Source organism: Scleropages formosus, chromosome 24 (assembly GCF_900964775.1).
Source record: "Scleropages formosus chromosome 24, fSclFor1.1, whole genome shotgun sequence".
Lineage (NCBI taxonomy): Eukaryota > Metazoa > Chordata > Actinopteri > Osteoglossiformes > Osteoglossidae > Scleropages > Scleropages formosus.
In genome coordinates this window covers 11,767,102-11,793,979 of record NC_041829.1, presented here as the reverse complement: position 1 = coordinate 11,793,979, position 26,878 = coordinate 11,767,102, and the positions used below count along the sequence as shown (strand labels likewise).

Sequence of the window (26,878 nt, the reverse complement as noted above, 5' to 3'; positions counted from 1 at the left end):
GGATGGCGCGTCCTATAACGGCACAAGCGTTATTTATATAAGGGGCGTTTGAACCGCGCTTTCAATCGGCACCGCTTTCCCCAGAAAAATAATTATCCCGCGCAGTGCGCATACTGGCCATTACAGCACCGGGTGCTGTAGCCGGTAAACTGGCACTAGGAAGCGGTTGGGTGCTGGGGCACTGTTGTACTATTCAAGGTGAACAAACGATGCAAAAAGAGCTTCAGTGACAGAACCAGCGGTGTACAGTACTGGAGCAATTGTGTGTTTTATGCTCGTGAGCCTCATGCAGCAATGCGCCGTCGGCAGAGGCCACAGCGTTGGAGATGGGGGGGGGGGGGGCGTTCCTCTGAACACGTGTGACTATACATGTTTATTTCTTTGCATCTATTCGCTTTTCTCCAAAGCGACTTACAATGCTAGTCCACCTACAGTTATTTACCCATTTATACAGCTAGGTAATTTTACTGCAGCAGTTTAGGGTCAGTACCTCGCTCAAGGGTACTGCAGCTGGAGGTGAGGCTCGAACCTGTGACATTTGGGTCCAAAGACAATAACTAATCAGTACACTACAAGCTGCCGTTTCCTGCAATAGTGACCAGAAAATAAAATGGAAGCAGTGCACTGTGTTTATATTGTCGCTGTGTTGTATCAGTATATGAATATCAGTATTTGTGCATGTCCATCCTTCACGCGTGCCCTCACGGTTCTTGTGGCGCCACGGGAGCAGAACCCGGTTGCCTACTGAGCACCACCTGTACCGCAGCACGTGAGCCTTCGGGGAAACGGCTCGACCCGTCCGTAGCCGTCATTGTCCTTCCAGGTGGTGATGTGTCGGCCGGCCCCGCGCCGTTTGAGCCCTGGGAATCGCGGACTCGTAGGTTCCCTTTTCCGGGTTCGAGAGGCGTGCCGAGGCCCGTTGGGGGAACAGAGGTGGCTCCGTCCCTGGGAGAGGTGCAGGTGTGGGCATTGTTTAATTACTCGCCTACAAGTGCGGTACATCTCTGACCTTTCCCCAGCTCCCTCGCAGGCTTGTGCAGGAGCGCCTGCTCTGACACGCTCTCCTTCGGACTCATTAGCTAATATTTATAGCGCGGCGCGGCTAACGAACCTGACAGGAGCGTAATAAACTCGCCGGGACGAGGGCCTGTCCTCGCGCGCGCCTGCCTGTCCGTTCTGGTGACTGTCTGAATGAAAAGGTTAGTCCCCCGCCCCTGCCACCGTCACCCCCCCCCCAACATGGCTTTGTGCTGGGAAACACGGTGCACTGTGGTCACACTACACGCCTCTTTTATTATAATTGATATTAGTATTACTGTTTTTTTTTTTTTTTATTATTTTTAATTTATCCTTCCAGACGGTGCTTTTCTTCAAAGCAACTTAATGTTAGGCTGGTTTGCTAAGTTAATAATATTAATATTACCTTTACCAATACAGTCTTAAGTGTAATAATAAAAATAATTAGTAATGAAAATGATAATGTGCATGTAGCACTTGAAAAAGCAGCTTCTCTACACGCTTTACTCAAAGATACACGTTGAGAAGGACCCACAGTGGGATGCACGACGCTTGCGGTCTGAAGCTGACAAACGGGGTACGACAGCAGCGCGTCGAAAAGGAGTCGGAAGACACGAGCGACGTGCTGCGAGAGCGGGGGGCGCAGGAGCACTCCGAACTGAGACCGATGAGGGCCCCGGAGCGGGAGAGGTGCTCGTCGTATTGCCGAGGGAACCGCACGGTTTCGGTCGGCGCGCCCTAAAGTCCCCGGCGTCTCCGAGAGGGAGCAGCTAAGCCTGAGGACCCTTCGTGGGCTCAGGGTCCAAGTGCCCGAGCTTTATGTTTTCGCTGTGTCCCTTCAAGGTGAACACTTTGCTCGGTGGTACTACAGGGGGTCGGAGCCCAGCCCTTTCCGGTTCCGGAGCAGCAGCCGAACCGCGGTGCCACGTGCTGGGAGAAGTGGGGCTCTCGCACGGTTCCTTTGCCCTGGCGTTCCTCCCACAAGGGGCACTTCATTCCCCCAGTGGCTTGGTTATTTGCACCCGCATATGTTCGACCGCCATTCAGCTGGGGACAGTGAAGAGACATCGACAGTGAGCATCGCCTTCATTCGCTCTCTATCCAAGTGATCAACATGATTTCAAATGAGCAAAATGCAGCAACTTGGTTGCAGAAGACTAGTATTCTGGTCGCTCTTCCTTGAACTAGTCAGCGAGGTAACTTGTCTGGAAGGACCATGCAGTCCTTGAGCGTTCTTGGAGCGGTTTCGCGTGAGGAGATGTGACGCAGCGATTCAACGGTTATGTCCCGGGAGGACTTTGGCTCTGGCTTTTCACGCGCAGTTTTACAGTGGAAAAAGGAAAAAAAAAAAAAAATACTCTGAACACGAAGCAACAGCATCGATAAGCCAAACACCACAATAGTGTGTGTCTCTTGGGAAATGGTGGAGTTTTTAAGATGGCGGAGCCTGGAGGTGATTGGTCCAAATGGAGGAAGTGGCAACATGGCTGATGATGATGGACAGGGATGGCAGCCAATGATAGACGACGGACCTGTACTGAGAGCAAAAATACAGTAACGCAGAAAGGAAGGACAAAACGCACTGAAAACCTGTAGAGGGCCTTAACGCACTGAACGCAGTTTCTAGCTATGTCCGTGTCACTGCAAGCACAGGCACGCATGGCTGCGTCGGTCCACTCCGGTCCCGTCTGGGCGCCGTTGTGTTCGTCCTTATTCGCGACACCGATGAGCACCCAAAATTCAGAAATTCAGACGTTGACTGTCAATGCTGAAAGCATTTCATCGTGTCTTTGTATGAAATGCGTAAAGTGCTGCTTGAATGTATGTTAACCCTATAGGGATGGTCATTATTCTGATATAAAATATTAAAACAAACTTATAAAATCCAAATCTTGAACTTCTAAAATCAATAAATGGTTATGATTTATACACGTGATTTTGCTCACTCAGTTTAACCAATGCAATTTGGGGTTCCCTAATTTTTGCACTGAATTACTTCCGTTTCTCTACTACACACACAATTTCCTCTAAAGCAACATATGGAATTGCTCATTACACACTTTTTCTGGCAGATGAGAGAGTGGTTGTAACTAAATAAGGATTTTGAGGTAAAACTAAGGGACACAAGGGCTTTGCATGCTTCCAAGCAGGACTCTGCACCTATAAGGTTAAAAAATAGTCCATCGTGTAAAATATGCATATTTTAAACATGCGACCACAGGTAAGGAAATGCATCAGTATCACTCAATTTCGACAAATCCTTCCCAGGAACCTTTTGTGTGTAACGCAATTGTGGGAATAGTCGTCTGAGATTCCAGCAATGGTCTGCTGCAATGCGTGGGGACCGTTTTCCTGCACATCATTTCTCCATTCAGGAGTATCTCTCCAGTCCAGCTGGGAACGTAACAGACATGTACGTTCACTCGCATATTGCACTGCGTACGTTTTTATATGCTCTGCGTGTGTATTTCTATATTTTACATATATATTTTATATATATGTGTAATACTTTTATTTATGTAAAAATAATGTCATTTTTGCAATAAGCTCATCCGAGTCACATGTTTCTATGATGTGGGAAGATTCTTTGCTCTGTTCTTCATTTTTTCAGTTTATTGCTTTTTTGATGCTTTTATCCAAGGTAACTTTTTAATGTACTAATTTAGGGTAAGTTACAGGTGGCACGGGCGAGAGGACAGAAAGCGCCATGTCCATTTGTGAAGTACGCCATGTTGGTAGGGTAAAATGGTAAGGTAAGACGGCGAGTCGAACAGCGCGCTCATTGTAGGATGGTGCTGCGGGTGGGAGCGCGGCGACGCTGGCCGTGGTTGACCAGCACCTGGGTGTCATGCACATATTGCAGCTGTGTGCGCTGCTCCGCAAAGCAAGTGTTGGGGCCAGTCGAACCCAGCGCCCCTCCTTGTCCCCCCGAAGCAGCGCTCTGCCGATGTGGTCCGGCTCCACGTCTTGTGATGCAGGCGGTCCTAACAGGTCTGTGAGCGTGTGTGTGAGCGAGCGAAGGTGTGTGACGCTAGGGCAGAGCACAGCTACCACTTTACCCTCCCGTTGCGGCGAAGGAGCTGCCGTAAATCTGGTCGGCTGTAAGACAGTACCGTTAGAATAAATGGGCCCAAGATTGATGGGTTAAACTTAAATGGTGTTAGATGTGCAGTTAAAATATTTAACACAGCCTTATCATAACCGTTCCTAACAATTACAGGTAAAATGGAGCGCCGGGAGCCTTGCTGTACCGTGCGTGCGTGCGTGTACTTGTTACTGTCTGAGCGCCAATCACACAGCCTCGACTTCATAGTTCGCTCTGCACTGCGTTTATTAATGTGAGCATCAGCCATAACTGTTGTGTACCTACGGTCATGTGGGAAAAAGGAGGGAAAACCAGAACAGCATTAATTTAAAGGCTTCGTATAAAGTCTTAATTCTGTCAAAAAGTGTGGACAGCAGACACTTTTCTCCAAAATTCTTGCGATTTCCACTGAACGCTATGTAGTGTTACCAGCCCGCACCTTATTTTCCCGAGGTGATTTACACTGCTAGATACACTACTTACATGTGTGACTTAGTCATAAATCCATCTAAACAGCACGTCTTCGGACTGTGGGAGGAAACCCATGCAGACGGAGCAGGGATCGAACCCGCTTCCTCTCGCACCACCCACGCGCTTGAGATGGCAGCGCTACTCACGGTGCCACCATGCCGCCCTCACGTTATATTTGCATATCTACATCTACTTGTGTGGTTGATGCTTCTCTCCAGAGTGACTTACACTGTTAATCTACGTACAATTATTTACCCATTTATACACCTGGGAAGTTTTACTGCAGCAATTCACGGTGGTAAGTACCTTGCTCAAGGGTACTAGAGCAGTAGGCAGGATTCAAACCTGGGACCTGTGGCTCTGAAGGCAGCAGCTGTGAGCACAGACGTTTAGTAATGAGGCTGCCCCTCTTCTCCTCACTGCTTCCCGTACCCGTGTGTCTGAGGTGCGAGTCGGCACAGTCAGCGGGGCACGGAGCGCTTGGCGACCTGTGAGCTACGCTGTCTGTCCCACAAGCCGAGCTCTCGGTCAGGGAGGTGCTCCAGCAGCCCAGCTGTCCTTTGTCCAGCACTCGCTCTCACCTGAAGGTAAATGTTTATGGCACAATCGTTAAAACTGTGCTGTTTAATGGTGCCAATTAAAACAATAGCTTCATTTATAACTGGATGAAATTGCAGAATTTATTGGGAGCCAAATAATGGACTAGTGCGCTAGAGACAGGTGACACGTTAACCCTCTTCCTGCCGGTTCTGAAATGTGGTTAAGGTGCAGTCCGTGGTGCTTCTTGGCACCGCGTGCTCTCTCATTTACTGTGAATTGCGAGCTTTACCACGGCGATACGGCATACCGTGTGCGCTGCAGCGCGTAAACTACCTCTAAACGTGTGTCACGGTTTTTTGATATGTGTTCTTGTATTTTTTTCTTGTTCAGTAAACACACCTGTATGTACTTCTGCTCATACTCACACTCACACACGTGACTCCAGGATATACATTTGTGTAACAGCAACTCAGCATGTTGGTCCAGTGCTTTGACTGCTGGGTGCCCCGTTATTACTGTCTGAACCGCTTCTCCCATACGGGGCTGCGGGGAGCCGGAGCCTAACCCGGCAACACAGGGCGTAAGGCTGGAGGGGGAGGGGACACACCCAGGACGGGACGCCAGTCCATTGCAAGGCACCCCAAGCGGGACTCAAACCCCAGACCCACCGGGGAGCAGGACCAGGTCCAATCCACTGCACCACCGCGCCCCCCTCATTATTACTGTTCTTGTTGTTATTGTTATTACTCTTGTTACTAGTATTACTGTTTTGTTGTTAATTTGTTCAGCTGACACTTTTCTTCAGAAGTACACAGGCTTGTACACTAAACTACTTTCAGTTGTTTACCCACTTCTATAGTTGGACTGTTTTTATTGTGTCGATTCAGGGTAAGTACCTTGTTGAGGGTTCTTACGGTAAGGGAGGTAAGTTCTGGGCCCAGGACCTTCCCTCTGCAAGGTAGCATCTCTAAGAACTAGGCTGGCAGGTGCCCCCTTGCTGCCGTGCAGGTAAAATGAGGTGAGGCGTGTGCCGTGTCCTACGGTTCCCCCCCCCGCAATGATCGATAGCTTTGACGGCGGTGGAATGACGAAGCGTTTAAAGATCCTTCTGCACTCTTTCAGTGATTTGGAGAGCAGCGAAGCTCGATCAATAGGTGCCCCGGTGTTGCGGGATGAATTGACTTGGGCCTTTCGATATGGTAATACCTCGATCCGGCCAAGAATAATGAAGCTCTCACACCAGGCACAGTAATAATAGTGAAATAATTGCGAGCTGCAACAGGCCTTTCATCCTCACTCCTCTGGGGGAGACAGATGGGGAAATGACGGGCCCTGCACCCTCGGACACCCCCCGCGGGGAGCAGTTACGGACCGGTTCTCCCGGGCTGCGGACTGCCTGCTCTTCCTGTTCCTGTCCAATGGAGTCATTAGTGTGCTGTCAGCAAACTGGGTGCCCCGTTTCTCCACTTTCTGCACAAGCCCGAGCATGGAGAATGAATGACATTCCTCAAAATGTAACGTTTTTAAGCAATAAAACTGATGAAACACAGGAATTTTCTCATTATTACTAACTTTATTAGTAATAATGGTGCTTGGCTTAGAGACGTTCATGTGTCCAGTTGTTAATAATGAGTGTGGCTCATCCTAGGGCTCATTCCTGTGAACAAACATACATGCGGCTGAGGATGCTGAGAATGGATTCCCCTTCCGTCCCTTTTTATGCGGTGTGTTCCAGTCTGAATATCCTTGTTCGCGTTGATTTGGGCGCTTAATTTGTGTTTATTTTTTGCTTTGCCACAGCCAAAATAAGTTTTTTCTTTTTTTTTTTTTTTTAAAGGTAAGAGCTGCTCTTGACTAGCAGGTAGTATCATAGTGGGAGTTTTAGCGTTTTAACCTAGAGGTTGTTGATTTACATTGTTTCCTTTGATGCTTTTCTCGAAAGCGACTGACTGTGTTAATCTATTTACAGTTATTTATCCATTTATACAGCTAGATAATCTGAATGAATAAATGTAAATTTTACTGAAGTAATTTATGGTAAGTACCGTACTTGTGTACTGAAGCCAGAGGTGAGATTCAAACCTTTTGGTTCAAAGGTAGTACCTCCAAACACTTCGCTGACGGCTGTCCCCTTACCAGCTTTCGTTTCCATGTACCGCATTGGTATTCATTTACATTTACATTTATTTATTTCAGAGAAATGCAATTTGTGCATTACATTCAGAGAGACAGTTGCAGACATGTGATTCTTAAGTAAACTTAGTTTTTCCATTTACTTCTTCCGCCTAAATTACACCTGCTCTTCCCATACACTCCTCAGACAGCAGGCAAAACATTTCTTTCGTCTTTCGTCCCTCTTGCTGGGCGAAGTGTGAAAATTGTGATGGAAGTTGCTCTCAGCCAGAAGAATGTCCAGAACTTCCCAGTCCTATCAAACTAATACAAAGAGGAACATCTTGTCACACTTTCAGTGGGGACAGGGAGTTTTGAAGTCGGAGACACTTTTTTGTGGACAATAAAAAATACACAAAGTTGTGTTGCTTTGGCGATGCATTATGGTTAGTTCTATAATAAAGAAATGTGGTTGCAATACCTCCCAGGTATCTGGGCCGTCATGTTATCCACAGGTTTTCTGGGACACGTCACTTTGAGACAGCTGGGAGGGCTCTCTCTTACCCGTGCGCTGAAATAGTGGCCAGACTGTTTTTCATTGTCTTATTTGATTGATTTACTACTAATGTCAAAGTTGGGATTTAAAAAAAAAAAGAAGGTATTTTAGAACATTTTACGGTCTGTAATGTATGACAGTACCAGGGCCTACATTATGACTATCGAACCACCAGTTCACGGTCGAGGTCTTTGTTCCGCAGTGGCCCAGAAGGTGGTCGCCACACGCAAGAAGCAGCAGCTCTCCATTGGACCCTGCAAGTCGCTGCCCAACTCTCCGAGCCACTCGTCTGTGTGTGCCGCCCCCGTCTCTGCCGTCCACATGAGCCAGGTGAGTGTCACGCGTGTTTCCGAATCGCCGTGCGACTCGCTTGCTCTTCCGCTCACATAGACGCACACCCTTCCCCAAAGCTTGCCTTTGCTCCTCAGGCCAGTAATGGCGCCGGGGGCAGTCTGAGCGAGTACTCGTCCTCGGTGCCGTCCACCCCCAGCACGAGCCAGAAGGAGCTGCGCATCGATGTCCCGCAGTCGGCCAACACGCCCACGCCTGTGCGCAAGCAGTCCAAACGGCGCTCCAACCTCTTCACCGTAAGTGACCGCGTTTCGCCGCCCCTCCGCCTACAATGCCCCCCGACTGCGTTCGAAGCAGGCCGGAAAAGCCGCTCTGTTTTGCAGTGCCCTGGTACAATTCTTTGAGCGGTCGGACGCAAGGCGCTTCAGCAGCCATCATAAATTCACTCACACTTCACACATTCCAATTTAGATGATAAGCCCAGATGAAATCGCACATCCCCCCGCTCTGCAGTATCTGTGTGGACCACTGGGAAGTAAATAGCGTTTTTTCCTCTTGAAGAGACATGAATAGAAGACGAGTGTAAACAGGAACGCTAACACAGGGACACTGTCTCCCCCACAGTCTCGCAAAGGGAACGACCCAGACAAGGAGAAGAAAGGGCTGGAGGGGCGCGCAGACAGCATTGGAAGTGGCCGCGCTATCCCAATTAAACAGGTACCGTCTCCGTGTCCGTCTGCGCCGGGATAATTGGGGGCCAGCAGTGCGGCATTGTGGGAGAAGGGGGCCTGTGATCAGGCGTCGGGCGGAAACGGCCCGTTTGATGCGCTCCCCTTGATTATGAGCGAAAGCACACACTTGACATCAATTAGAGCCAGGTTCTCCGGCGTATTGAAATGAGATCATTAGGATAAGGAGTGGGAAGGCATCGCTCGCTCGCTCTCTCTCTCCCCCTCTCCCTCTCTGTTGCTTGCTCGCCCCCTCTGTCTCACTGTCTCTCCCTGCAAGACAGGAGAGCAAAGGCAGATGATCCTAATGAAGTGCTGTCTGCGCTTGGCATATGGACCTGGCCGCTGCTCAAAGCCCGGGCCGTCCTGGAGAGCGGAGGCCTTTGATGGGGGCGGCGGCCCACCCACCATGCGGGAGAGGAGCCTCTAACAGCCCTTAATTTGCTGCAAACAGAGTGAGCGGCGAGGGGGGAGCGAGCGTCTCCGGCGCGCTTCAACTCGAGTGTAAAAATCAGGCAATTAGCGGCGCTAATCGTGCCCTCTCATGTCAGCACCGAGGCCTTGTTTGTAATTTTCTAATGAACAAATTGCGTCTCTGATTAGGGCTGCCTTTAGATGAGATCTGTTTATTAGCGCACGGCAGCTGTGATTAGCTGTTAGCGTGCGGCGGCACTGCCTAGGAGCCCCGCGGAGTCCCCTGGCTGCTGCCTCGCAGGAGCGGCTCTCGTTCGGCTCCCGGGGCCCACGCACCGCCCGCGGCCGGGGTGCATCTATCTCGCTCCTCCGGAGAGCTCGGCTGCCATCGGCCTTTCCTTCCGCTACACGGGTTTCCTCCGCTGTCTGTTAGTCAGTAGCCCGGCCAAGAAAGGGGAGTCGAGACGTCGCCGAACTGCAGTCAGCGAAGAGGGGAATGCGTTCTCACTTAGTGCCGTCCACGTGGTCATTCTAACTGAGATGAATGAGAGCGGTTAATGCACCGAGTCCCCGCTGCGGGGAGAACCGTCCTCTCCTGGGCAGGAATGGCACATGTGGTGCGTAAACCCTTTTACGGGAGCAATGTCTCCCTTATGAGTGAGCGGCAGTAAACAGGTTCCCGGTTTCCATGGCGATGCAGGAAACCAATTTACATCATCACCACTGTGGTTGACTAGGCTACACTTTACCTTTGACTGGGGGCAACTGTACACCTCCGGGGAAATTCGTTTAATTTGAGCGCTTCTGAAAGTTGAGGCCACTAAGGTTATCTGGCTTTGACAGTGAACAAAGCAACTGTTAGTGTAGAGTAAGTTCTGGCAGCTCAGCACAGGACCACGGTAAACAACCGGCCCCGGGAGCACAGTAGACCGTACTCAACGTTGCTCTGAATGCAGTAGACCAGAAGGTGGCCTAGTGATCTGAGGCACTTGCTTTGGAGGGACTTTGGTTCAAATCCCATGAACTGCTCCAGTATCCCTGGTACAGTCAAAAAAAAATAATAAAAAAACCCAACTGTTAGAAGTGTGGTTAAATGTAAAACGTTTTTATAAAGGTGTTTGTTTTTCTTTTGTATTGTCATGCGCACAAGCGCATGCAGGGTAACACTCTTTATAATGATTAAAATGTTATGTTTTATCTGTTACCACGAATAGAAGTGAAAATCAACGTCATGGGTATTTTCATTTTCTGAACCAGAGTGCTCTTGGATCCATTCGATGTGGTCGCATTGATCCGACCGTTACATGAACCCCACGACGCCCGTGTTTCCTTCCGATCGCAGTTTGTCGGACACTTGACGCAGCGCTTAGTACGTCTGCGGGAACAGGTGTAGGAGGCGTGGCCTGATGGAGGAATGGTCTGCGCTGGGGCAGGTCAGGGGTTCGAGAGTTGGAAGAGGTAGGCTCCAGCAATATACTGGGCTGCAGGGACACAGCACCCTCTGAGGAGCCAGCAGCCCATTACCATACAGGTCATTATGATGAAGTACTGATGAGAGCAGCCGAGGTGACTGCTGACCGCCGGTGCCACGTGGACACTCGCCCACATCTCCACGGTCTGCACTGCGCAGGCTTCTGGCCATGGCTCTTTTCCTGGGCTTTGGACGCCTTGCTGATTTGGTAATCTACGCAGTAATGCTTTTGATAGTGTGCCTTTTACTTTGCGGTGATCATTTCCCCTACAAGAGGCAGGTGGCCCCGTGGAACTCCAGAAGGACCTCACCTGTCATCCACTGGTCCGGTACTTCAGACCCAGTAGGTTCTCCCAGCTCAACATACAGGCGAGACCAGCTTCCTCCTTCGTCCGCATCATCGAAGCCACGTTTAGTACCTAGTGCATCTGAGCCCTTCCAGCCTCCGAGGCGACTGGAGTTGGAGCGAGCGTGCATTGCCTCTGTACGGACGGGGTTTGAGCCGCCGCGCACCGGCCTGAGACGGAGCGTGGCACATCAGATCAGTGGCAGCGCCTCCGCCGCGCCGCACATTTGCTATAATTGGACTCTGCAGAGAGGCGGTAAATGTTTCACCAACAGGAGCACCAGAGCCTACCATGAGCACGATGAGCACGCTTCGGCTCAGACGAAAATAAAACGGAACAGTTTGCGCTCAGAGGCATGGAGCAGAAATTAATTTTGGAATTAGATGTTAATTGTTTTGATAATTCCCTGTGGTGTTTCCTCTTCGGAAGGCGCGCGCGTCTCCCCCAATTTTCCTCCCTGCCTTTCACGCGCCGTGGCGGCGGCACGGGCACTCGACCTGCCGCTTAATGAGGCGTTGGGGGGGGGGGGGCTCCTTGGCATACCTGCCCTCCTGCAGTGGTCACCCCTGTGTCCGCGTGCCCTGCTCTCCTGTCTGGCCTGCTCCTCGGCCACCCTTTGTCACCGGGTTATGCAGCGCGGCAACGCGATGTCTTCTCACGGTGTCTCCACGTACCGTTTACCGGTGCCCGTGTTGTGCCCACTGCCGCTTCGACGAGGGAGTGCCATGCTGCCTTTGTTTGGCTCTCATGGGAGGATAGTGGCTGTAATCACTTTGGCACATGTCTCGCTCTGTTAGCTCGGCTTGTGTCACGCACCGCAGCGTGAATCTGAGTCGCTTCCTCCAGGCTTTCCTCTTAATCGTCACTCAATTACCTCTGGACTTTAAACGTACAGTTATTGCGAGGAGCTAAACCCATGGTGCCCTTGTCCTCGGAGCCGAGCGGTGACTTTGCATAGGAAGGATCCCGAACCAAGGCCGAGTGTGGGTGCACAGCGATGTGGGTCACACCCTGGTTGGTCCCAGGTCCGAGTGCTGGCCTCAGTCTGGCGCACGTGCGTGGGCGATACTGCTGCTGCCACAAGATGAGGCTGGCACTGGGCTAGACGGGCATCGTTTGAAGCCTGGCTACATGTGCACTGCCCACCATGCTCTCATTAGCGGCCCATTGTTCTCGCCCTCGCTTACTCAAGGTTACTGTGCCACTTGGCTCTCAGCTGCAATAAATCCTTTCAGGACGCCTTCATTAGAACTCGCACCTCATTAAAACATGTGAACTTGTTGGCGGACAGAGCCCTGGCGAATGAGGGCAGCCTGCAGTAATTAGGCACCACTGCTGTTTTTTTTTTTATTCCACTGTTGGGATAGACTTCGGGAAATTGTGTGTGTGTGTGTGTGTGTGTGTGTGTGTGTGTGTGTGTGTGAGAGAGAGAGACAGACAGAAAATGGCATCAAGTGTTAATGTGTAGTATGGACAGTTTTCGACTTGCATAAGTCAAAATTTACGTATTTCAGAATAGATCCAATTCCCATCGACAGCCTCATGAGTTGCGAAGCTTTTTGCGCATGTTCAAATGATTTATCCCATTTCCCCCATATAAAAACACATAGAAGTTTACTTTTAATAATTGTAGTGTTCTTGGTATTCAGTACTGTATTATATTTCATACATCTACATATAAAAATATGTAAAAAGTAGTGTTTACATTCATTCATTTAGCAGACGCTTTTCTCCAGAGTGATGTACATCTCACGAGTACAATACAATGAGTGCATTACATCAAGAGACTTAGATGCAGACACGTGATTCAAGGCACAATGAGTCACATTCCACCAAATCAGCCAATGTACATTACACGAGTAGCTGCACAAAAGTTTATCCGTTATTCAAAAATTATGATCACGAAGTTATTGAGCATAAATAGTTAATAAATATTAACATGCACTTTAGAGATCATGGGGGAAGTGAACCCAGAAGAGGTGAGTTTAGGACCCTTCTTTAACACAGAGAGAATCAGCGGTTCTGAGTGATACGGAGAGGTCATTCCACCACATTGCAATCAGAACTGAAAACCGTAGGCTTCCGCGGTTGGTGTCAACTGACTGGAGGTTCTGTTCTTCTGGATTAAACCGTGTATATGGGGCATTGGTTCCAATATTTAAGAAACGCCAGACTAGTAATATGGTGCACGATCTTGTTCCGTAGGCTCCCGAATCTCCTCGTTAGTTTGAAGATGTCCTCTCCATAGAGGTGACATATCAAAATCCATAGGCTTCTTAATTCAAAAGATCAAAACCTCCAGTTAGAACTGAAAACCTTTGTGCTTTTCATTTTGGACCTTTTGTTCATGGGACTGCCAAGTGGGCAGAGGTGGAGGAACGTGGCAGTCTGGTTGGGGTATAATGAATGATCAGGTCTTATAGATATCTGGGAGCAGAGCCATCGGTGGTTTTGTAGGACATAACCAGAGTCTTGAATTTTATCCGGACAGCTATAGGAAGTCAGTGCAGAGAGACGAAGAGGGGAGTTACGTGGGGAGAAAATATGTATATATACATATAATGTCTATAACATGAACACCCAGTACATCCTCTATAAGGAGCATGAATGATGTTTTGTTTGCACTTGTGATGAAGTTGCATAACACAGAATTCTTCATTTCCAGTATATAAATACCAGACTTGTGGTACAGTGCCAAACATGAAGCACAAGACAGTTACTGTGTACAAAACAGGTAACCATGTGCAAGTAATAAGACTTCAGCATTGCAACTGATGTACAGTAATGCAGTTGAAAGCAATGTTAAAATAACATCAGAGTGTAAACTAGAATACAATTCAAAGGTGTAGTGCAGGCTTCATAGATGAGATTTGGGACATGAGACCAGATGATGTTGTGTGGGTGCACCTAGGTCTAGATGCACCTACTGAGGAGATGTATGGCCTTGGGAAAGAGCTTGGACTGCTGTTGCTTAAGTTGCTTTGAACACTAGAGCACTATGGTATACTGCTGTGTGGTATAGGTGCTACCCTTGCACTGCAGCAGTGGGACCGCTCACTGAGCTAAACACTACAGCTGTAGAGCCATTTGCTGGGCGATGTGCTGCTGTGCTGGGCCTGGGACCTGGTGTAGCTAGTGGAGCACTACAAGGCCGGACCCATTTAGTCTGTGCCGGTGCTCGTTAACATAGCTAATTAATGTACACACTCGCAAGCTTTGTTTACACAACCTGTTTACTGCACGGACGCCACCAGCATCTGCTCCTCGTTTCTAATTAGTTGCTAATTACCGGAGAGGCTTGAACATGTTGGCATTGGCCTGACGAGCCGTCGCGCACACGCATCTGATGAAGAATTTAACAGCAGCTCTGGGGTCTCCAGAAGACCACCGGGCAGCAGGAGAACCATAGGTGGAGTGGGAGGTGTAGCTTCCAGACGCTGGAAAGCTGGGAGCACGAACAGGCAAATGGAGTTGGAGGCAGACATGGTGCGGGAGATCATGGGGCAGAAACAGGCAGGTGGAGATGGAGGAGGAGGTGGAGCTGAAGAAGGAGGCAGGAAGGCAAGTGGAGATGGAGGCAGGGACACCAGGAAAAGGGGGGTTGCATTAGGAATAGCCTAATGACATTATACTTTTTATGTGCAGATGCTGTCAGCTAATGATATTCCCAGACTGCCTCACTCATTCAGGTCTACTGCTGTATGTCCACTGTGAAACCCATCTGAGTAAGCAATTGTGTACATTTCAATAGAACAAGAATAATCATGTCTGGCTCTGAAGGATTAGGGATACCTGCTTACAATATGAAATTATTCAAACTAGTCAAAGTGAGTATGCCAGCTTGTGGCTGCTTTATTAGTTTTACAAGGCTGTTTACATTTGCAGCTGCCCCCCAACAGTAGAGTGTCTCATAGATGTGACTGTCTACTAAGGATGCTGACATGGTCAAGAGGTTCTTCAGGTACTGTTCAAATTAATGTTGGAATAAACAAGACGTGATATAAGTGACACTAAACATGATTGTTGGCAACAGCCACTTTGGTTCCAGCATCTCAGAAACAGCCGCCCTTCCTTGAGATTTAGCACACTGCAGTGTCAAGAGTTTACAGAGGATAATGAGAGAAACAAAAAAAAAAAAAAATCCACTCACTAGCACTTTTGTCAATGAAAACCTTCTTTATGACATGGGTCAGAAGAGAATGACCATACTTGTTCAAACTAACAGGAAGGCCACATGTGTTATAATAGCATCAGTTCAACAGTGGTGCGCAGAAGGACATCAAACCTTGAAGTGGATGAGCTGTGTCAGCGGAAGACAATACTGGGGTAATGTCATGTAAACCCAGAACAAGACTATGAATTTCCAGTGGGGACACAGTCATTAAAATGGAACAACTGAAGAGCAGCAAAATGTTCCCTGATCTGTCTAATCATAGTTTGTTGGGATGAAGTGATGGTAAGAATTGGTGCAACAAAGACGAATTCCTGGGCACACAGTGGTGGTGGCAGTGTAATGTTGCAGGGAATGTTGTCTATTGCATGTTATTTTTTTAGTGCCAATTGAGCATCCTTTCAGTTCAACAAATTGAGACATACTGTCTCAGGATGGGTCCACAAACACAACTATCCCTTCATTTTACTTCAGTGGTCTGCACAGTCCTTACCTGTGAAGTCAATAGGTCCACTAGATCAATCGAGCATCCAACAAGTGTGCAGAAACTGTGTGAAGTTTATGAAGCCAACTTCGAGCACAAACATGTAGAATGTGTCTAGCAGCTTGCTCCTGAATTTATGCTATTCTAGAGGCAAAGACAGTTCCAACTAGTACTAGCTGGGTGCACCTAATGAAGTGGCCCATGAGGGAAGTGTCATATATTTACAAAAAATTGCTCCCGTTAGCCTGTGAGGCTCTACGAATAACCAAATGGGGCATTGTTGTTTGCAGAATTTTGGCGTTCAATGGCGTTTTGATAAGGTTATGCTTTATGTTTGCTTTATAAATGTCAATTTCAAAGACCTGTCTGCACCGCATGTTGGCCTGAGCACGCCTAAGCACGCCTTCTCAGCAGAGATGTCCCCTGCAGGGGGGAGCTGTACACAGACAGGTGGCCCCACCGTCTGCCTAGCATTCTGTAGGTATCTAACTGTCAATGTAGAAAGTTTTGCATAATTTCAGTATTTATGACTATATACATATATTTGCTAAGTGTATACAGTCAAGCATAGTTGGGGGTTTGCGTTGTGTATTCAGTGTGTATAGAATAATCTCCATTATGTATTATTTTCTCTTATGTATCATGGGTATGATCTGTTTTATATTTATCCTTGCAGATTATGTTCAGATTTGTTTGGGAAAGTTGTGCTTTTACAGTGGTTTTGATGGATGCGCAGCCATTGTGTTTGTTCTTGTATCATTGCCAGTATAAATTAATTGGGCCCAATATAACAATCAATGACAAATTCCAGTGGCCCACTGTGGTCTTTTGTGCCATTCTGTGTTTCTCTGCAATGCTCTGGGAATACACACTCGTCATCATGGGACAATTAGTACCATCGCTGTAATTACTGTCTCCCTCAAAGAGACGTACACGTGTGTATGCGCGCGTGCGCTTGTGACAAAGTTTGCGCCCTCCAAGCCTGGTGCTTTGTTAAGAGTTAAATGGGATGGTTAATTCGGGTGGTATTTACCCTGTAATTCATTAGTCTCACTCTGCCATTGGCACCGTACAGGCTGTAATTTCACGCCTCGCAATAAAAGATGTCTCATAATCTGCTTCATTTAGCAGCACAAGAATTTAATGAAATTAACTGCGGTCCTAATTAAGACGGTGAATATTAAAGACCTGCTATCAAGTCCTTAACGAGAACGAGGAGATCCACCTTCCAAAGGGTTTGAAAAATGTCATTTTCCTGGGCTTGCTGGTCACCGCTCACATTCTTTTTAAGCACCATGGCAGTTATGCAGCACACAAGAATCCATGACCTTTTTTGTTTAATTTCATTACACACAGAAAGTATTAACTTGATGCGCTGGACACAAATTTTTTTTCATTATCCGCTTGACTGTTTGTGTTTTCCGTGTCCGTCCGTCCAGGTGTGTGTCGTCGCAGTGACGTTGAGAGTAGGTTGTCCACAGCACTGCTTTCTCCTTCTACTCCATTTCCTCTCATTGTGAGAAATGAGTGCTGCACATGGTTTTATCTCCTAATGAATTGAGACTGCTGAAATAAGGTTTCGATGATTGAGTTTATAATTAATTACCCAGAACTCTTCTCAGATAAATCAGTCGCTGAGATTTTTGGTGGGAGCTGTTTTTTGTGGTCTTTATTTTATCTCTGTCTGCCCATATCCCCAGGGCCTGACCTTGCTTGTCCTTGCTTTGTTAAAAGTGACCTTATCTCCGTGTGTGTGTGCGCGCATGTGTGTTTGGCTCCAGATGGGGACTGTGTGGCCGCGCACACGTGCTGTCATGTGTTAATTATGTGCGTGTGTGCTTGTTCTCCTACATGTGAAATTCCATGCTATCGGTGTGACTTCGGGAAGCTGTGCCCCCACCCTCCCAGTGTGTGTGCCCGAGGGCCTTGCGCCACTGCACTTGGCCATGCCTTGGTGTCTACCCAGGATGATGGATGACCAGTGGGTGTTGGTGGCCCTGTCAGTGCTATCAGATAGCCCTGGCGATAGCACACGTGTGCCTTTAGCAGGTGATTGACACACTGCCAACGAGCGCGCCGTCCTCTACTGAACACACACTGTTCCATTGACCGTGGCCCACGTTCTGCACACAAAAGGGCACAGGCCTTCATATCCTCTCCTCTATCTTCTGCCCCACTGCTTTGTCCTGAGAATGACCTCCACGAGGCGTCCTTTTTCTCCAGAGAGAAGGTTTGTGGAAGAAATCCAATTGGACGTGTTTCCGGGTGATTGTTAGCTCTTGGTGATAAACGGGGTCTTGTCTGATGAAACACTCCCAAGGTCATGCCTTGTGGACCATCAGGTCATGGACTGTGCAAGGACTGTGTACTGTCTGACCTAAGCATCCGTGAGTGGTGGTGTGGTCTGTAGGCAGGAAGAAGAGTGGGACCATGCAGTTCAGCCCAGGGTACTGACACCTTTCAGTTCAACACAGTCCTTAAAAGGTCCCTTGAAATGGGTAGGAAACGAACAGCATCTTTGCACACATTGAGGTACCGGGACATCTTGGACAGAGTAAATATGGCTCTTAGAAGCAGCACTGTGTTGAGGACAATAGCACACTGTGAGTAATTGAATAAATATTACTATTGTATGCAAGAAGTGTGTAGTTTACCTTGATAAAAATGACAAATAATTAGAATAGGAAATGGTGCCAATTAAGGCGATGGAGTGAGAATGAAGCTGAGCGGTGCGTTACGCCGAAATAATGAACAATATCATAAAGCGGATTCTCAGTCGTAGCAGAAATGACATGTTAATGATGTCCGAAAGGATCGGTCTGTGTCAACAGAGTTAAAAACGTCAAGGTCAAGAGTTGTTCCGGGATGTAAAAAAAATCAACGGGCTTCAATCCTCCACCAACTTAATCAACTTAAGAAATAGATGCGTTTTTGCTCGTGTACCAGTTTTAAGAATGCATGAAAGAATGTGTTAGCCTCACTTTTAGTTTGGCTCATGCTTTCTTCGTAGGTGTATTGTGTGTTTTACAGGCTTGTGACTGCAGTGCATCTTCTATTCCAAGTGTGTGTTGTTGCAAATAAAACAGTAGTTGCCGATGACGTTTCTCTCCCCGTCCTCATCACAGCGCTCTGTGATCTCCGGCTATAAGGCAGCAAACTTTTAATAATGTTCCTGGAGAATTGAGCACATTTGGGTTTTGTCCCCACTGTGGTGTTTGTTCACATTCTTACTGGATGGGGGCAATCACACACTCTGCATTTGTATGTCACTGACCCAGAAATTTCTCCTGTTTCCTTGTGTGGAGAAATTTTTTGAAGTGTTTGTCTTGTGCCACCACTGGTCTTGAGCACTGTATAGTTTATGTAATATTACTCTCTAGGAAGATATATAAAAACAGACTACTATTGATACACGGGGGCGCGGTGGGTTGGACCGGGTCCTGCTCTCCGGTGGGTCTGGGGTTCGAGTCCCACTTGGGGTGCCTTGTGACAGATTGGCGTCCTGTCCTGGGTGTGTGCCCTCTAGCCTTACACCCTGTGTTGCTGGGTTAGGCTCCGGCTCCCCACGACCCTGTATGGGACAAGCGGTTTCAGACTGTGTGTGTGCTATTGATACTACAATGGATGGTGTCATTCTGCAGTGCTCTAGGAATAGAGTTGATGGGTCCTATAATTTAGTCTTGATAGTGCAGTTTTTATCGTACTACCAACACATACTGTATATTTCTGTAATATACAGTGCCTTGCAAAATTATTCAAGCCCCTTGAAAGTTAGCACCATTTTCTGTATTTCAAAAGATACACAAATGTTCAGTAACTATTTTTACTGCAGTCTATTTCAAAATCCAAAAGGAGTTTTGTCTTCAGATACTAAAAACAAAATGTAAAACTGAAATTGTATTCCCCTGTTCATCAACAGCTTAAAATGGCAAATCGTTCCCGAACAAGTCACATTTGCCCCTTGTTTGGACATAATTGATTAATTAGTTGCTACAGTGAGCAATTAAAGGTCACATTTTCTGGATATGAAAATCACTCTGTGTAGGGGTCATTAGGCAGGCTCTGAACTCACTGAAAATGAAGACTAAAGCACATACCACAGAAGTAAGAGATAAAGTGATTCAAATGCATAAGTCAGGAAAAGGGTATGAAAAATATGAAAGTGCTTGGATGTCCTAGTTACCACTATTGGATCCAACATCAGAAAATGGAAGGTGTATCACACCACCCAGTCACTGTGTAAAGAAGGCCAAGCAAGAAATAATCTGGTAAGGAAAGCGACAAAGACACCAGTTATCACTTTTACCAAGTGACTTCTGTAGTTCCTTCAAACTGGGGTAGATGTGCATCAGTCCACAATATCAAGAGCTCTCCATGACACTGGCCTATTTGGGAGAGTATAAGAAAGAAGCCATTACTCAAGAATATCCATAAAAAGGGATGTCTGGAGTTTGTCAAAATGCATGAGAGGAAACTGGCTAGGATGTGGGAAAAGGTGTTGTGGTCAGATGAAACCAAAATCAAGCTTTTTGGCCAAAATTCAAAGTGCTGTGTATGGCACAAACCTAACACTGTCCATGCCTGAAAAAGTATCATCCCTACAGTCAAGTGTGGTGGTGGCAGCATAATGCTGTGGGGATGCTTTTCATCTGCAGGTGATGGAAATCTTGTTAAGACTGATGGAAAAATGGATGGAAAGAAATACTGGAGACCATATTCCAGTCAGCTCAGAAACTGAGTCTTTGGAGAAGGATCACCTTCCAGAAAAAAATCATTACAAGCACAAGGCCAAGGCAACACGAGTGGCTCAAAAACAAAAAAGTGAATGGCCTAGTCAAAATTCTTATTTCAAACCCATTGAGAATCGGTTGCATTTTTTGAAGATTGCAGTCCAGAAGCATCATCCAACCAACCTGAGTGGTCTGCAGAAAATCTGCCAAGAAGAAGGGGACAAAATCACCCCTGAGCAGTGTACAAAGCCGGTTCAGACTTTTCCCAAAAGATTTAAGGCTGTCGTTGCTGCAAAAAGAGGCTCTGCTCAATATTGTGTGGCGGTTGAATTCTTATGCAAGCAGAGTTTTTCTAGTTTTTATTTTTAAAATCTTTTGACAAATAATATTGGCTTTGAAACTAAACAGTTAGAAAACTTAAGAATTTTTTTATTGTAAACCTATCAGAACAATATCTTTTGAATTCCAGAAAATGATGCTGACTTTCAGGGTGCTTGAATACTTTTGCTAGGCACTTTCTGTAATACAGCGTAAAGGGATTTTGCCTGATGACAGGTTCATTCAAACGAACCCCGTTGTAAGAAACAAAGCATGTTCTAGTGGTACGTCTCTGTATCCTGCTGCTTACTCCGGGGGTGGTCACACTGCAGCCATGTGTGGGACATGTCAGAACTGGACTTATCTGTATTTAATTTTATTGCCATCGTTACTGTTTTTGAATGTAAATGGCCCTGAGAAATGAAGAATACTCGATTGCTGATGTATTTCCCAGGTTTATGCACCCTGCTGTGGTAGACCTTGTAAGCTGTCAACACAGCTGCGCTGGAACATAGGCAGCTCGTGTCGGGGCTGTGGGAGCCGAATAAAGATGAATAACGGCCATCAGTGGTTTGGCACGTCGCTCAATTAGCCGGCGCTCCCCGTGACTGCTCCTCGTCACCCTCACCGCCGAGGGGCAAAATTAATACGCTGAGCTTTTTAAGCAAAACGCATAGGCTGCCTCCGCTTAAGAGCGGTAGTGGTGGAGAGCAGTGTGTTGGATAGCCCATGATATGCGTGCATGCGCACACACACACAGATTAATACAGGACCTGGCAACCTCATCGATACTCACAAGTGGCTTACATGGTCATGCACACATTCGCAAGCACGTTCACATTCATAAGTGACACGCACTCAGTTGCAGGCAGTGGCTCCACAGGCATGCCTGGCCGCTGTATGAATGCTCACAGCCGCTGACAGCTCTCTTGCTGAGGGCGCCCCGCTCTGTTCCGCTGCGTTCCTGTTAAGAATTAAAGGCTTGTCAGGTTGTGTTTCCCAACACGAACCCCATGTCTCTGGTTTCTGCTTCCCCCTCCTTCCGTCCCGCGCCGCACACGTGAGCAAAAAGGCCAAGCACTGATCGCCTCGAATGTGCCACCTCGTTTGGGCCGGCGCCACACCCCTCGCAGGCAGAACCATGAATGGCAGGTGCAGCCAGGGGGCTCGCACGCACTCTCCTATTTATCGAGCACTGCCAATCACCAGGACAGCTCCGAGCAGGCTTTCTGCAGTCATACTTTATCGGGGTGCTCCTCTTTGCTGCACAGGCTTCTTCTAGTGCACTCAGCACCTCTGTGCCACACATGTGTGCAGTGCCACTGTTGGCTAGATGGACTGCTGGACAGTTAAGTGAGTACGGAGCACCTAGCATCGATGGACACAAGTATAACGTTCAGTGTTCTTATAATCGGACAGTTTCAGGTTTAAGTCCCCACTCCCACACTAGTACCCTTGAGCATCATCGACTTTCTGTGTATTTTTGGGGAGCAGTTGCCTGTGGTATAAAGCCTTGAATAAATAAATATCAGCCTTGAATAAAGTCATCAGTGCTGTAAAAGCCAGCAGTAGTAACAGCAATAAAAATAATTAGAACTGGACTGCTGGGAGTGTCACTCGCTGCACCGTTTGCTTGGTCCACTGTGAATGTAACCCCGTGTCGCTTCTTTCTTTTACCATCTCTTTGTTTTGACAGTGGGTCCTAAGAGAGGTAAAGTGAAGATACAGGTAGTCCTCGATTTATGATGGTTCGACTTATGATTTTTTCGGCCTTACGATGGTGAGCTGGCAATAGACATTCAGTAGAAACCGTATTTTGAATTATGATTTTTTTTCCCAGGCAAGCGATATGCGGTGCGATACTTTCGCGATGCTAGGCAGCGGCAGCGATCCGCATCTCCCATTCTGTCACGCAGAGGTGTGTATTAGGTGTATGAAATGCATTTTCGACTTGCGATATTTTCAATTTACGATGGCTTTCACAGAACATAACCCCGTCGTAAGCTGGGGACCACCTGTATATCCTGGTGACGCCAGAGAGCTCAAATTAAAAGCCATCCCATCATTGTGACCCTACACAGAGAAAAGCACGGGATGAGAGGATCATTATTCTGTTGAATGCTCTATGGGATTCGACAATGGGCAAAAACAAGGTAAAATTATAAAAGTGATAGACGGACAGATGGTCAAATAGACCATCGGTATTTCCGGGTTCACGGTACCACAAAAGCTCAGAGGAACAGGACGTCCCACCTTCCTTCACTGCAGCCCACGCTCCAACACCATTCTTCAACAGTAAAAGTCTTGTGACACCTTTTCGTTGAACTCTTTATACCTGTAAAAGGCGGAAACATTAACATTGATAATGGAACTGACGACAAGCATCGCTGTCCTTCCGCAGTGATTTGTCTGTCCTGTGGAGTTAAATGGGTGTATTGTGTTTGTATTGTCCCCCAGTTAAATTTCCAGGAATAGGATGTCCACTTGATGGATGGTCCAGCTAATGGACAAGTTCTGCATGACAGATTGTGTGTGTGAGGCAGATGCTGACCATACCTGTCTTACGAAGCTGTACGGTCCACGCAGCGGTATACCTGCCTTGGTTCTCTGGGCACGCTGTGTCTGTGTCGTACCCGCACACGTTCGTTTGGAGCCGAACACATGGGTCACCGCAGAGTCGCACAGTGCACTGTACCTACATTTACCTTTGTTTGTGTGCAGGGATTGCTGTAAGGGATAGAAAATGATACGAGTGCGAAGGTCTGCGAGTTTGTAGTGTCAGGTACAGTTTGTAAGAAGAATAGCAGCATGGTGGTAAGCGCACGTTGGGGGACCAGTTCGTAGTGTAGTGTTAGAAATGCTACATTTGGACCCAAAGATTACAGGTTCGCATCCCACTTCCCAGCTGTAGTACCCTTGAGCAAGGTACTTACCCTAAATTGCTCCAGTAAAATTACCCAGCGGTATAAAATGGGTAAATTGTAAGCAGCATTCACTTAGAATGTTATAAGTTGCTTTAGAGAAAAGCATTAGATAAATGAGTAAGTGTGTCTCTGTGTTTCTTAGTGAGAGTGTGTGATTGGCCTGTGATGGAGTGGCACACTGTCCAGGGTTTACCCTACCTCACACCATGTGCTTTCAGGATTTATTCTGGACTGCTGTGACCCTGCACTGGACAAGCAGTTTTTTGTGTGTGTGTGTGTGTGTGTGTGTGTGTGTGTGTGTGTGTGTGTGTGTGTGTGTGAAGAGTGCACCTCCGCTTGAGCCTTGAGGCTCTGTACTATTTAACTGGGTGCCAGCTGGAATGTAACTGTTGAACATACAGTAATTTTTACTGTGGTGCCCTTGTCACTGTGTGCTCCAGTTGTGTACATCGTTTTACTGTGCATGTTGCTGTCCCTTAGTGTTTTTGACAGTTTTAGACACGGCCCCTGTCCCTCACGAAGAGGCTCGCGCTACATGCGGTGACTCCATTGGCGGATTGATGGAGGAGACACCGCTGTGCCGCTCGCTCTCCTCGCCAGCGCCGGACTCTATTAATTTACCCTGTCTGCGCAGTTAATGTTTAACAAGTCCAGCGAAGTGACACAGGCTGCAGATTCAGTGAAATTGCTAATCAGCGGACAGTTTTATTCCCCTCCTGCTAATGAATTTGGCTGAAATGGAGTGTGGGCGGCAGCCAGTTAGCCAGGCAGTGGGGCGCGCCGATGTGCGTAGGAGAGCGCACACTAATGGCCTCATCCCGCCGCTAATGTGCTCATCTCCTTCCCCCGATACCCCGATCCTCCCGCTCTGCGCTGTGACTCCACTAAACAAAGCACAGTCACACACTTGCCGACACACACCGCTGTGTTCTCCCACACTTCCAAGGGCATGCCGGTCTCCAGAACGCGCACCGTCTCTACACGCTGTCCTCACACGGCGGCAGACAAGTTGCAGCTATTGAGTTCATCTCTTTTTGATGTGGTAATTTCACGCGGTCCTTTATTGCAGTCCTTGTGCCATCACTTTAGTGTAAAAGTACGGTGACACGAGATCCTGGGCACCTTGCGGGGGGTCGGGGGCTCGGTGTCAAAGGGAGACCGACTGAACAGGTCAGATCTGACCTGTTCAGTCCGTCTCCCTTTGACACCGAGCTCAAAGGCAGCAGCTCTCACCACTACAGTACCAGGGCAGCAGCTGCCTTTGGACCTTAGGGTCGCAGGTACTTACCCTGAATTGCCACAGTAAAATTACCCATCTGTATAAATGGGTGAGTAACTGTAAGTTGCTCTGGAGAAAAGCATCAGAGAAATGTAACTGTAAAGGCACTCGTTCAGTGCAGGAATTTGAGAAAATTACAACTGGCTCCTATGACCAAAGACAGTCACCCTCTTTCCTCAGAAAATGTCCAAGTATCACTGTGAACATGACAAAATACCCGAAAAGCAGTTTAGCCAGTAGTTTTCTCCAGTTGTCGTTTCCGTTGTGCTGTGATTTCAGTTCCTCCCTGTCATGCAGTTTGTGGTTTGAGTGATTGTTTCACCTCTTCCTACCTCTTTTTGCAGTTGTGCGTCAAGCTATTTGTGTGCAGGCGGCTTCACGTCTTTGGGATGTTCTGCTCTTAGAGGCAGGAATGCGTATACTTTGCTCCTGGGTGTGCGGCGTCCTCATGTTACCAATGGTTGAGGTGTGAATTTTCGAAGATGCTTTTTCCCATAGGGGTGCGGTGGCACAGCGGGTTTGGCCTGTGCCCGCTGTGTGGCGGGTTTTGGGTTCGAGCCCCGCTTGGGGTGCCTTGCAGTGGACTGGCGCCCCATCCAGGGTGTGTCCCTTCGGCCTTGCGCCCAGTGTTTCTGGGTTAGGCTCCGGCTCGCTGCGACCCCGCTCGGGACAAGCAGCTGTGGATATTGCATTGCAGTCCCTTTTCCAGTTCATTGTTTTTAGTTGCATTTCCTCCACTTTTTATTTGAAAATTTCAGCATGCGACACAGTGAACCCAAGCTGCGTACACGCACCCAGTCCTTAGGTGTCAATAATGCACACCCAGTCAGAATGGGATTGTGGGACTGTCGTCATTTCGTTTGCTTGGTGTTTCCTGCGCCAGCCTTGTTTTCTTGAGTCTTTACCATCAGTGAGATGGAGAGCGTTGCACATGTTTACGACATGAACCGGTCAACATCCAGGCTTGAGTAGATGAAAGGTTTGTGAAGTTGATGTATCTTTATTTGTCATTTTGATTTAGTTTTAGTCTAGCTTGAGGTTAATAAGTATTACAGAAAGTTTATTTATTATCCCATGCAGTGCATGTTCTTGTGTATTTCTCCAGTGAATCGAGGGATGTCTGTGTTAATAGCCTTCTATGGATTCATTGTAAAAGTGACTTTGGAGTCACGAAAAGACTTCCCGTTCCCTTAGTGCAGCGACGGCGGATCCGGTTCTGTGTCCTGTGTGCTGGAGGCAAGACGAGCGCTGATCGTTGCTTTCCCGGCCTCGCACTACTGACACTGAACGCTGGATCAATAAATCCTTGATGGTAAATAATTGCTGTGTAACAGGGCTTTAATACAAATTTATGGGAGCCGTTTTATCACAGCACACTGCTGCCGCCCGATACTACTCCATGGGTTTCCAGTTGCGCTTAAACGCCAGGCATTAACGCCAACAGGAAATAGTGTTATTGCTTTTCTCAGTACCCCAAGCGCACTGATTGACAGTGGCAACACAGAGCCGTCGCCGGGGAGGTGACCCTCGTGTGTCGTACGTCCTGCTTCCTTTCCGTCCAGGTAGTATAGAGCAGCTGTCTGCATAACGGTTAAGAGGGTCGACATGTGTGAGGCTGTGCCAGCTGCTCGTGCGCAGTAAACTGAATGTCATCATACCTGTGTATGTTGTGTGTTCGAACCCATACCTGTGTTGCACTGTCTGTGCGCGGCGACCATGACAGCGGTGACCATGTTGGTGACGGTGATTGCTCGTTTTTTCCTTGTAGGGGATGCTGCTTAAGAGGAGTGGGAAGTCTCTGAACAAGGAGTGGAAGAAGAAATATGTGACCCTGTGTGACAACGGCATTCTCACCTACCATCCCAGCTTACATGTATGTACTGCGCTCGCTGCCCTCCCTGCAGGCACAGCGGGTCGATCCCTGGATAGACAGCTGTAGA

General features: G+C 47.8%; 1 protein-coding gene across 7 annotated transcripts in view; it reads left to right on the top strand.

Moving 5' to 3' along the window:
* Positions 1 to 26,878, top strand: part of agap1 (ArfGAP with GTPase domain, ankyrin repeat and PH domain 1) — a 135,596-nt gene that overhangs the window by 56,321 nt on the left and 52,397 nt on the right. For 4 of the 7 annotated variants that reach the window (XM_029248671.1, XM_029248670.1, XM_029248675.1 and 1 more), the window contains 4 exons: positions 7,984 to 8,111; positions 8,192 to 8,368; positions 8,697 to 8,789; positions 26,707 to 26,811. In XM_029248671.1, the coding sequence (XP_029104504.1) occupies positions 7,984 to 8,111; positions 8,192 to 8,368; positions 8,697 to 8,789; positions 26,707 to 26,811 (503 nt within the window). The remainder of the gene's footprint in view (positions 1 to 7,983; positions 8,112 to 8,191; positions 8,369 to 8,696; positions 8,790 to 26,706; positions 26,812 to 26,878) is intronic. The other 3 variants (XM_029248672.1, XM_029248673.1, XM_029248676.1) reach the window with 1 other exon arrangement.